The following is an 11270-nucleotide window of genomic DNA, read 5'->3' as shown; positions in this document are numbered from 1 at the left end:
TAATTCATACTTTTAATTACTTTCCTTAGTTTTTTTTTCTCAGATATCTATGTATCGTTTACTGTTTGATATGAAAGATTCTAACTATTTTCTGTTTAAGATTCGATTAATTTTGTTTTTCAAGATGATGTTATGCGTCCCTGTAATGTGGCTCAGTGGCAGTGTGGCAAATATTGCGAAATTTACAAATATTTGCATGCACAAGCTCGCGTCTTCTACTCAATAGTTAGTTGGCAAAACAACCAATAATTATCTATCATACAAAGTAGATTGGCGTTCGTCTGTCTATAGCTTAGGATCTCAGTAAGAATTGAACCGATTGGGTTCTACTCTTCAGGGAATATAACTAATGCTCCTATGGTGGTTTCAAGCTGTTTTCTTGGGGGGGGGGGGATAACCCCACCTCATCTAAAAAGAAAAAATCCCAACCCTGATTTTTTTTGTATGTAAAAACAAATTTGAGGGACGAAGCCTCCGTGAAAACTCCCCCCCCCCCCCACCTTCCCCCAAATAGATCAGGGGCGAAGACGCTAGTCCTGTTATATACAGTAGTAATGTCTGATGTCCTAAAAATCTCGGAAATTGATGGTTTGATTTTGTGTTACTAATTAGGAAAGCTTTATAAATGTTATAAGGTGGTTTTGGGATTTTTCCTGGCCTATAGTGAAGCAACTATTGTCTATTGAATCAGTAAGATAAGTATATAACTTGTAAAAGGATAACATTGGCGGATTTCTAGAAAACTTTAACATGATATTTAGACTTAAAAGATAAGTTTAAAATTATAAATCTTTAATTAACAAGGATAACAACATCTATAAAAGCAAAGCTATAAAGTCTGACTGTTTTAATCTAATAATTGTACATTCTATATTCGCGGAAAGCGGTTTATAATACGATGAAAGAAATAACTATTCTCGTATTCATTCGAATCCGATGGATAGGAACCGGTTCTCATCCATACGAAAAAACTATGTCTAGCATCGTATTATATCCAGCTTTCTACGAATATAAAAATGTACAATCAAAAGATTAAAACCAATTTTTTTAGCCCGTGTCTTCGGCACCTCGGGGCTAAAAAAAACTAGTTTTAATCTTTTGATTGTACATTCTATATCCGCGGAAAGCCGTTTATAATACGATGAGAGAAATAACTATTACTATACACTATTCTTCTTGTCTCATAATTCTATTTAATTACTCTATAAACTTTCATAATTAGAGTGTCCTAAATGATATAAGTTAAACATATACCTATATATTTCTTTCACTTGCAGTAGACTTTCTTTGATAACAGCTGAGTAAAACACATATTTCATAGAATGATTTGATGAATTATAGAGTAATACAGTCATACATACGGACCACGTGATATAAAGAGTAGATGCGTATTGGTGAGCAAAATTGTATTATTTACTGGTTTGTGTTTTTTCGTATATTCAAAACAAACACCAAAGTTTTTAAAATATACCTTTGGCCTGTACATTAAGATGATTGATATAGTAGCCCCAAAAAAATCTACCTAATATCTTAAATGGTAGAAGAAGAAAAACATTTTTGTGAAAAAGAAAACAAAATGCTAAAGATCATTTTTTTGTGTATTTCTATAATATATTTCATAAAAAAAATGTTACTTGGTCAATTTATGTATTGTTTTTTTTATTGGAGAAAAAATTCAACCGCAAATAGCAAAGCTAAGCAGCGGTATCCATAGCTCTATCAGCCGCGCGGCAATAAACAGCATTTAATTAATTTTGAAAAGACCAACAGGATAGGTAACTTCATACAATATTCCACACATTCCACAAACTTTCTGAAAAAAAAACTTCTGATTAAACTCAGGGATCTAAATGTATAAGGCAATGGTCTATAAATTAACGTACATCCCATATGACAAAATATAAAACAACATCTTCTATAGATTACGATAATGGTTGAAACGCTTGGAAACTCAACATAATTAGCCAACCAATTAAAATTTAGTAAAAGTCCCCAAAGTTCTTAAATTAATGAATATGAAAAAGTTATTATAACACTTTGGGAACTAGCTTAATGTTCCTTCCCTTCCTTGGTTAAAGTACTATGAAAATACAGGGAAGATTTTTTTGATAGACTGCAATAATAGTTATTTCTCGCATCGTATTATAAACGGCTTTCCGCGGATATAGAATGTACAATTATAAGATTAAAACTAGTTTTTTTAGCCCCGAGGTGCCGGAGGCACCGGCTAAAAAAACTGGTTTAAATCTTATGATTGTACATTTTTATATTCGTAGAAAGCTGGATATAATACGGTGCTAGACATAGTTTTTTCGTATGGATGAGAACCGGTTCCTATCCACCGGATTCGAATGAATACGAGAAATGATATTATTATCATTTGTTTGTACTTCTTTTATACTAAAATATTAATAAAATTTTCTATACCCGATAATGGTCATCAAGGCCACATATGTTTTCTCTAAAATATATTTTTATATAAAAATTTATACACAAATATGTTGGGATATTTCAAATCTTAGTTTTAAATAAAAGTTTAATGCTTTTTCCAGTATCACTTCTAAACCGACGAATAAGGTGGAATAGAACCGGTTATAGCCATACTGAAAAATGATGTAAAGCATCGTATTTATCCCGAAAACCAGCTTATAATTCGATGCTATAGATAACTGTTCAAAGTTTACTTAACAATAAATATCCTTAAACTAAAGTAACAGGATGTCTGTTGGTCTATTTGTGTGTCTGTCTGTGTGTTTGTACCGAAGGATCTCGCTAACTGCTGAACCGATCGGGTTCTCCTTAACAGAGCTTGATCTTTAAATCGTTTTTATGCCGCGCTGAATCGGGGCGATTCAGAGATGAACCGTAGGCGCGCTGGTGGTAGGCCACAGCGCACCTGATTTTTAAAAGATTTTCGGTGCGGTGTTGTTAAATCGCTTGCGCACTCACTAAAATATCGATCCGCGCCAGTACAACTTTATTACTTAAGCAGTGTCAGTAAGGTATTTTATATAAAATACCGTGTCAGTATAGTATTTTATATAAAACATTAATATATAATTTATTTTAAAAATAACTATAAAAATGTTTTCACGATAGTTTTGCAATAAAATATTAAAGTAATTAAAAAAAAATATTTATTTATTAAATAAATCACCCCGATTTAAACCGCCAATGCCACTCGGTGAGTGGCATTGGCGCGCCGGGCCCGCGCCACTGCCCGATTCAAATCACCCATGCAAATTCGATTTAAAGATTGATATTAATAATTTGATGGTGCGCCAAATGAATCGCCCCGGTTTAAATCACCTATAAACGATTTAAAGATCGAGCTCAGGGTAGCTTCTCATAGGTGCTGGGAATTTAAGTGAAGAAAGTCGCTGAAAAAAATAAGCATGTGATTTTGACGTCATAAAAATTATGGATTATCCATCTCTTTTTTAGGGTTTTTCTTTCCCACTCCTTTTCTCCTCATCCCTCATTTTTATGACGTCAGAATTTTTTGTGAGCGACTTTCTTCACTTACGTTTTTTATCAATATCCAAATTACCTGGACAATCTGAAGTATCCTTCCTCTCCCCAATCACCACCCCAGGAGTTTCTAATTAACCAGTAATCTCCGTCTATGCTATCTGTACCATATCTAATATATATTTATTAAAATTTTGTAGTCAACATTGCATCACTTGGATATCTTATTATTTTTCTTCTTTTTATATGAATCTATGAATATATTCCGACATATAGTAAACAAGGATGACAACATCCATAAAGGCGAAGCTCTGAAACGGTTGGACAAACGGACATTAACACTTGTATACTGTCAGAACTGAATAATGAGAATATAAATGAATAAGAGACAGAGCAAAATTGTGAGTATATTTGTTGAAAAACTTCTTGATACAGGATAATGTTTATGGACATACTTACATTTTAGGCCTTGATTATAGAATGTCAGAACGTCCATTTCAAACATGTTGATTTTTTATTGATTTTTTTTCTTTTTTAAAGGGTGTTTAAAAAAAACAATCGCTTCACTCTTTTCAATATAAACCTTATAGTTTTGGTCAAAAACTAACAAAAATGGCCCAAATCATGTCCAAGCAATGACAATGAGAAAACACTATTGAATTTTGATTTCTACTTACCTCTCCTGAGCACTACAGCTCAAGTCCTAGCCCTTGTGGAAATTTTTCTCTACGTGGAGAGTGCATATTTTATTACAAATTAAGACAGTTTTGACCTTTTTAAAAAAGAATAAACTGTCTATAGTACTTGAAATTTTGTAGATAGACCCCATAATGTTTAGAGTTTTTGATGGGGCATAGATCCTGGGACAACAAAGTATAATGTTATAAGCAAAGCAACTCTACAATCAAGTCCTAAAAATGTAAGTATGTTCATAAACATTATCCTGTATCAAGCACTTTTTTAATCAAGATTGCATAACTTGGATTTCTTATTATTTTTCTTCTTTTTATATGAATCTATGAATATATTCCGACATATAGTAAACAAGGATGACAACATCCATAAAGGCGAAGCTCTGAAACGGTTGGACAAACGGACATTAACACTTGTATACTGTCAGAACTGAATAATGAGAATATAAATGAATAAGAGACAGAGCAAAATTGTGAGTATATTTGTTGAAAAACTTCTTGATACAGGATAATGTTTATGGACATACTTACAGTTTAGGCCTTGATTATAGAATGTCAGTACGTCCATTTCAAACATGTTGATTTTCTATAGATTTTTTTTACTTTTTTAACAACAAATTTTTATGTGATTTAATCATCCGATCGATCTGATTTTTGGTATGTTGATTCCTGGGACAACAAAGTATAATGTTATAAGCAAAGCAACTCTACAATCAAGTCCTAAAAATGTAAGTATGTCCATAAACATTATCCTGTATCAAGCAGTTTTTAATCAAATTTTCTTACAATTTTGCTTCGACCTTATACATTTATATTCTGATTATTCAGTTCTGACACTATATTAGTGGTAATGTCCGTTTGTCCTACCGTTTCAGTGCTTTCCTTTTATGGATGTTGTCATCAATGGTTTTTTATAAAGTAGTAGTAAATAATATGATTATTTACCACCCTAAATTTAAACATGAAATATCCCTAATGGTTTATAGAAAAGTTTTAATTTTATTTAATAAATTACCCAACAATTTGAACAGCATGGTTGAACATAACTTTTTCATCAAAATTACACTTTACTACTCCACTTTTATAATCCTAAATAAGTCCAAATGAATGATTGCAAGTTGCATAAAAATCTAATAAATAATATATATTTTTTTGTAAGATTATTTTAGATTTTATGCTACTAAGGATAGTTCTTAAAAACTAAATTGAGGTCAGGTTAGCTATTAAATTAATTACTTAAGTTATACGTATAAATCTTACCCTTATAAAATTAAGACCCCCCATTGAAACTCCCAATGGTCCAACATTTGCAACATGGTTTAAGACTGCATTCAAATCATTACTTTCAAGTCGTTCATATCCTTGTACACCAACAGCTGGTTGTTTAATACTGTGCCTGCAACTATCTAAATAAATCTTATGATCAATACCTAGCAATTTATAAAAAAAATATGTTCATAAAGCCATATCTCTCTCTTTGGCACTTGTTTGGAAAAATGTTGAAACAAAAAAACATTTACTTGATACCTATAATTTTCTGAACATAAAATTGATTATTAATGTGTTCATATTATTTTAAGGTCATGGTAATTAACTGTGCAGTCAGATACAACTGGAATTTCTGCATTCTTCATCCAATCAATCAGGATCTTTTGGAAGCTATACTGTTAATGTAAAATTATCAATATGATACCTGTAATATTGATATTTTGTGCTGAGGTATATGGATACTGTTCAGATTTGGATATTCCAAACAACTTGACATAACCATATGCCATAAAGTCATTACCACCTATACAACCTCCAGCAATATTCCTTATGCTTGGCACACAAGAAATAATCTTATTTGAATTATATTTTTTTAACCTTGATGTAATTTTGCAATCTTTAACAATAAGTTCTAAAAATTGAGTGTTTATCTTGTTTACTTAAAGTCAGGTATATTGTATAACAAAAAAGTGTATTAACTATTTAAGCCTACTTCATCAAAATTACTTAAAACCTGTTTTTAGCAATATAATTGCTAGAATCAAAACATTCACTGTTCACACTGTGGTGAATATAATGTATAATTTGGATTGTTGTGTATAAGTTTTCACAAAAGAAACATAATATCTATGTCCAAATCCAAGAACAAAAATCAAGAATTAAAAAAATATTTAAACCTCTTCAGTACTTAACTCAGCATGAGATACATTTGCTAAAGCAGCATAAGATTCAATTTGTTCTGTTGCACAAAATGCCCAACATGAGCCACAAAGACCCTAGAATATGAAATATTTGAAAATTGATTATTCATTAATTAAAGTGATGACTAAATTTACCTGATGTTTAACTTTAGTGATTATCCCAGATTGTCTCCAATCAACTCTGTTTGGAATTTTCTCTAAAAAGCTTTCAGAAACTCTCTCTACAATACAAAAATTGGTTCATGTGAAGGAAACGAAGTTGCAGGTTTTGTTATATTTTCACAGTAGCTATTCTCCTATTTCTAGCACCTGCAGGGGGCTCTAACCCTGCGGGGCAACCACCTAACCTAACCTAAAAATTCCTTTCAAAAGCTACTGTGAAAATCAACGAAACCCGCAACTTCGTTTCCTTCACGTGACCCCAAGAATTTAACTCATTATAATTTACCTTAAAAACTTGAATTAGTAAAGCAAAAATTCTTACTTCTTGTTTGTTCTCTTATTGCTAAGTTATTAGTATTAACAAGGCAGGTGTAAGTTTGTACAAATTCTTCATCAGTTAAATCAGAGAATTTATTCACCTAATACATTTTCATTTAAATCATTTAAATCAAAACTTATTCAGAACTATGATTCCTTCAAGGACGTCGAGGTTTATTCTTATTTTTTTTTTTTGGCGGGGAGGTTTAAATCTCAATAGGGAGGGTAATTTAAGTTGGGGGGTAATGGAATATGTGCGAATTTTCAAAAACTTTGAGGTGTCTAAAGCACCCCAATATTTGTTGCGGGTGGTAGTAATCACCACTTTCCCTCCCCTTGGAGGGGTAAATTAATTTAGCATTAAAATAGGTACTTCAATAAGATACAAACCCCCATTGTCCAAGCACTGTTAGGATTAGAGTTGTGGTAATTTATCTTAACCAAGTTGCTCTTGAACACTGCGAACCTGAAATTGTTTTTTTTTTTGATAACTACAAAGATTTCTGTGATAATTGATACAATCAAATTTAGCTTATTTCGATGAAGCAATACATGTATAAGTCTAGATGTACACTCTAAGACACTTTGGCTAGCAGACGATAAACAATTTCAATAAACTTTCTAAATTCAGCTGTTGGAGCTTACAGCTGATTTTTGACAAAAGATAGAGAAAATATTTTAGATATGTTTACAATTTTTAAGGACTCGGCTGTTCTTATATTTTAGAAGCTATCAGGTTATTTAAAAGACCCAATTCAAACTCGGGACAGGGTTCTTGCCCTGAGGCTAGAGTTACAAATAGTATATGCCCCTGTATTATTTTGCATTAATTATGAAATATTTGTTACTTTGAGATGTACATTTTAAATTTTATTGATGATATGAATAATGTTATAACAAAATTACCTTTTATAATTCTCAACCCTTCCATAGAATTTTCTGTATGTTTTCTTAAAATCTTGAAACTGCGTTTGAGCCACCCTGAGGAAGTTAGAATGATACCAAGCAGCATGCTGAGTATGTTGTGAAATACTTATATCCATGTAGAACACCATAATTGTGGCTATCAGTAAAATCTAGTATTGACACACATATAAATTTAGTTTAATTATTATGGAGTTTAAAGTAAGCCTGAAATTTGTATCATGAGTGTTGGAAATCTTTTAAAATTTAATCTGCCTAATATGTCATTTAAAATGCCTATAACTTTTTAAAGCCTCCAGCTTCAAATTTGGGGTATTAGGTCTACTTGTGGCAGACTTTCAGCAGGTAAAGCGTTGTATTTCTTGCAGGCTTCCGTTAAGAAATGTGAAAATAAACATTTAGTAAAACTATTTAAACAAGTATCTTTTTCATATTGGAATTTTATTAAGATTTTCATATTTATTCAAAATTAACATCAAACAAACTGAACATATACTAATTAAAAAACAAATTTTGAAATGGTTTTATCATGTGTGCATATTCCTTCATTGTGATGTGCTGGTCAAATAAAGACTGAACACATAAATTTTCATATCATTTCAAAGCAATGCATTATCTTTATATGAATTTTTCAAGATGTATGTCTGTACCAATGAATCTCACTAACAGCTGAACCGATATGGTTCTCCTTAACAATGAAGCTTCTCAAAGGTCTTGGTCAAAGGTCATTTTCTGTGTGTGAAAGATAAAGAGCCCAAACTGCGTGACTTTTTAAGTTTGGGTATGACACATAACCGAGAGTTGGAATTTTTTGAATATCTCCATCCTGTCGGGCACAGGATGCCAGCAAACCTGGCAGGGTCATCCAGGTAAAGAGCAAAAATATTTTTTTGACTTAAAAAAAGCTTTTTATCTTACCAAAATACTAAAATATCCTCTAGTAGTACATCCTTATATTAAATACAGGTGTTCAAGTCAATTTCAGGTTCCAGGTATGATCCTGCAGGTCCTGATCCTCCAGGTCTCCAGAAATCTTTAAATGGCTCCTGTGGCCGCAATTTTTGACTTATAGACTTCAAATTTTAAACTTAAGCTTTTCTTACATGTCTACATAACGTATTAAATTTTCATAAAGATCCGCCGCAGTTTTCCCGCCGACCGCCGACTGTGGCGGCTGGCAGCTGCCAAGTACAGCTGCGGCCGCTTAAATTTATATTTTGATATTTGAAATATTTACATAAAGATTAATATTTTCTGCAAAAAAATTTTTATTTTAGCTTCAAAAATAAAAAAATTACAGCCGTTTGAAATTTTTAAGTAAAAAAGGACCTAAAAACAAAGGTTGTTAAATAAAAGGGTGAAGGAAGCGAAAATTGACCTTGACTTACTTAAGGTCGGAAATTCATCATAACACAGGGGACTTAAACAAAATTTTTTAGCCCTCTAGCTCTAATAGTAACTGAGATAACATGGGGGGGCGTTGAACACCCCCCCCCCCCCCGACTGATTAAGGTGCGGCAAGGGGCCCGACTGTTAAGGGTTAAGGCAGAGAAAAAAAAAGGATTTACCAACTAGATCTGTCTGATAAGACTTACAAATCCAGACTTAAGGAGATACAAACAGAAACTGCCAGAAATACCAACAGAAACCAAAATGACAATAAAGTTCTAAACATACCAGCCCCAGCCATTAGAAAACATGAAAACTCATTACCCTTAACAGCTAAAACCACCCTGGCCCAATACTTTCAGGTTACAATGAATACCTTGAAGGCCAGAGTAAATAAGAACCTGGTGCAGCTTGTGTCTGACACTGGCAAGAGTTACACACAACCACCATCAATTCAACTGCAACCACAACCTATCATCACCTAGAGACCTTTGAAAGCAGCCAGATTCCTGAACTGACTGTTTCTAATGATGATGAACAGGAACAAACAACAACAGAGGAACTATTTAGACACCCAAGTCAGCCAGGAATCAATATTGAGCAGGATAACTTGTCAATATTACAAGAAGAAAAACTTTATACAGAATCATTGCTGATTCTGAAGCATGTTAGTTTAAACTTCATTGGTGACACCTCAGAGGGACATCTTATTACAGCCAGGAACTATGCTATAACAATTCATGAGGCATGCATGAGGGACATGAAAAGTGAGTATTTTTTTGTGTTAATGACCAAAACAAACTAAAGTTTTGTTTAATTGTATAGGCATTAATTCAAATAATAACTTCAAACAACTCTTACCCAACTACTAGACTACAAATCTTAGATTAGTCAATTGATTCTGAAAGATTTTGTTATTGATAATAACATAATCTTTGGTTCAGCTGTCATCTATGATACTTTTTTTGAATAAATTTAGGTTAAATAAGCTGGAAATGTGAGAACATTGTGATTTTTTGGGGAAAAACTATGAAAATTTGGGTAAAAAAGTAATTTTCAAAAAAATCCACAAAAATGATCAGCTGTGATTTAGTGAAAGTTATGTGCTGAATTGTCATACAAGCCCGGTCATAGAAATATAGGTCTTGTCATACGTAACTCAAAAAAAACCTGTTTCCTTTCCTGGACACCGGTGTAGACGGATTATTGTGTAAGTCATCACATCAAATATAATGAATCTATTACTACCCTCAAGGATTCAGGGATAGTACAATGAATGGTTAATAACTTTTTCTTCCATACTCAGTTTTACCATTATAAGCTAGTAAATATTTTAAGAAACAAAGAGCTGCAGATTAATTTGACTGCCATTGTCCCTTCTCTTTATTCAGTGAACTATCCTTTAATTTCCCCCCACCCCCTCTCTCTCTCTCTCTCTCTCTTATCCTGTCTCTTTCTAATTTCCCCTTATAAAAAACCCTTATTTTATTTGGTAAAAGTTTATATAAAACTGTATAAAGTAACTAGCACATAAAGCAAAATACTTAATTATTTTTAAAAATTCTTTTAAATATTTTCATAGACTATTCGAAAGTAGGATATTGGATATACAGGACCTAAAACTGTTTTGCCTTAGCCCTGCGGGGAAACCCTGTAACCAATATAAGCTAACCGACCCTGACCTAAAGTAAAATACACGAAAAACAACCCTCCCCCCCCTTTTAATTTAAAATAATGGGAGAGGAGTATTGTATATTTGCTCAAATAGGCACAATTTGGGGGAAAAAAACTTTTTTCCTCTCGCTAACTTAGAAAGGCACAAAAGTTGGTTGGTTCATGAGAAAACCAATAAAAAAAGAAGAAGAATGGGGTCGCGCGCAGCACCAGTATTTCACTGACATAGATAACTATTCAAAAAAATAAATAATCTAAAAAAAACTTTTTACAGAGAAAAAAGGTAAATTTAAATATTGTAAATAATTAAAATGATAATCTAATATATTTTGTAAATCACTAATGATGGTATTTAATCTAAAAACATTATATATTTTTAATTCAAATTGTAACTTTATACTATTTAAAAATATGATTCATCCTTTTAACTAGGTCCCGTAAGGATGTAATT

The 11270-nt window shown here is 32.2% G+C and overlaps 1 protein-coding gene across 1 annotated transcript; it reads right to left on the bottom strand.

Moving 5' to 3' along the window:
• Nucleotides 1–1589: 1589 nt before the first annotated feature.
• On the bottom strand, nt 1590–7904 carry LOC145320261 (cathepsin L-like proteinase). Its single transcript, XM_080162690.1, has 11 exons — nt 7739–7904; nt 7223–7298; nt 6837–6933; nt 6488–6573; nt 6329–6427; nt 5857–6004; nt 5424–5569; nt 5179–5252; nt 3551–3643; nt 2428–2461; nt 1590–1813 (listed from the first exon to the last, which is right to left on the bottom strand). The coding sequence occupies exons 1-11, from the start codon at nt 7885–7887 to the stop codon at nt 1745–1747; spliced, it is 1071 nt and encodes a 356-aa protein (XP_080018816.1). The 5' UTR covers nt 7888–7904; the 3' UTR covers nt 1590–1744.
• Nucleotides 7905–11270: the final 3366 nt, after the last annotated feature.

This window comes from Acartia tonsa, chromosome 5 (assembly GCF_053477335.1).
Source record: "Acartia tonsa isolate MP-2025a chromosome 5, ASM5347733v1, whole genome shotgun sequence".
In the NCBI taxonomy this organism is placed as follows: Eukaryota; Metazoa; Arthropoda; class Copepoda; order Calanoida; family Acartiidae; genus Acartia; species Acartia tonsa.
The sequence above is the reverse complement of the archived record's forward strand: the minus strand, read 5'-3'. Positions and strand labels throughout refer to the sequence as shown.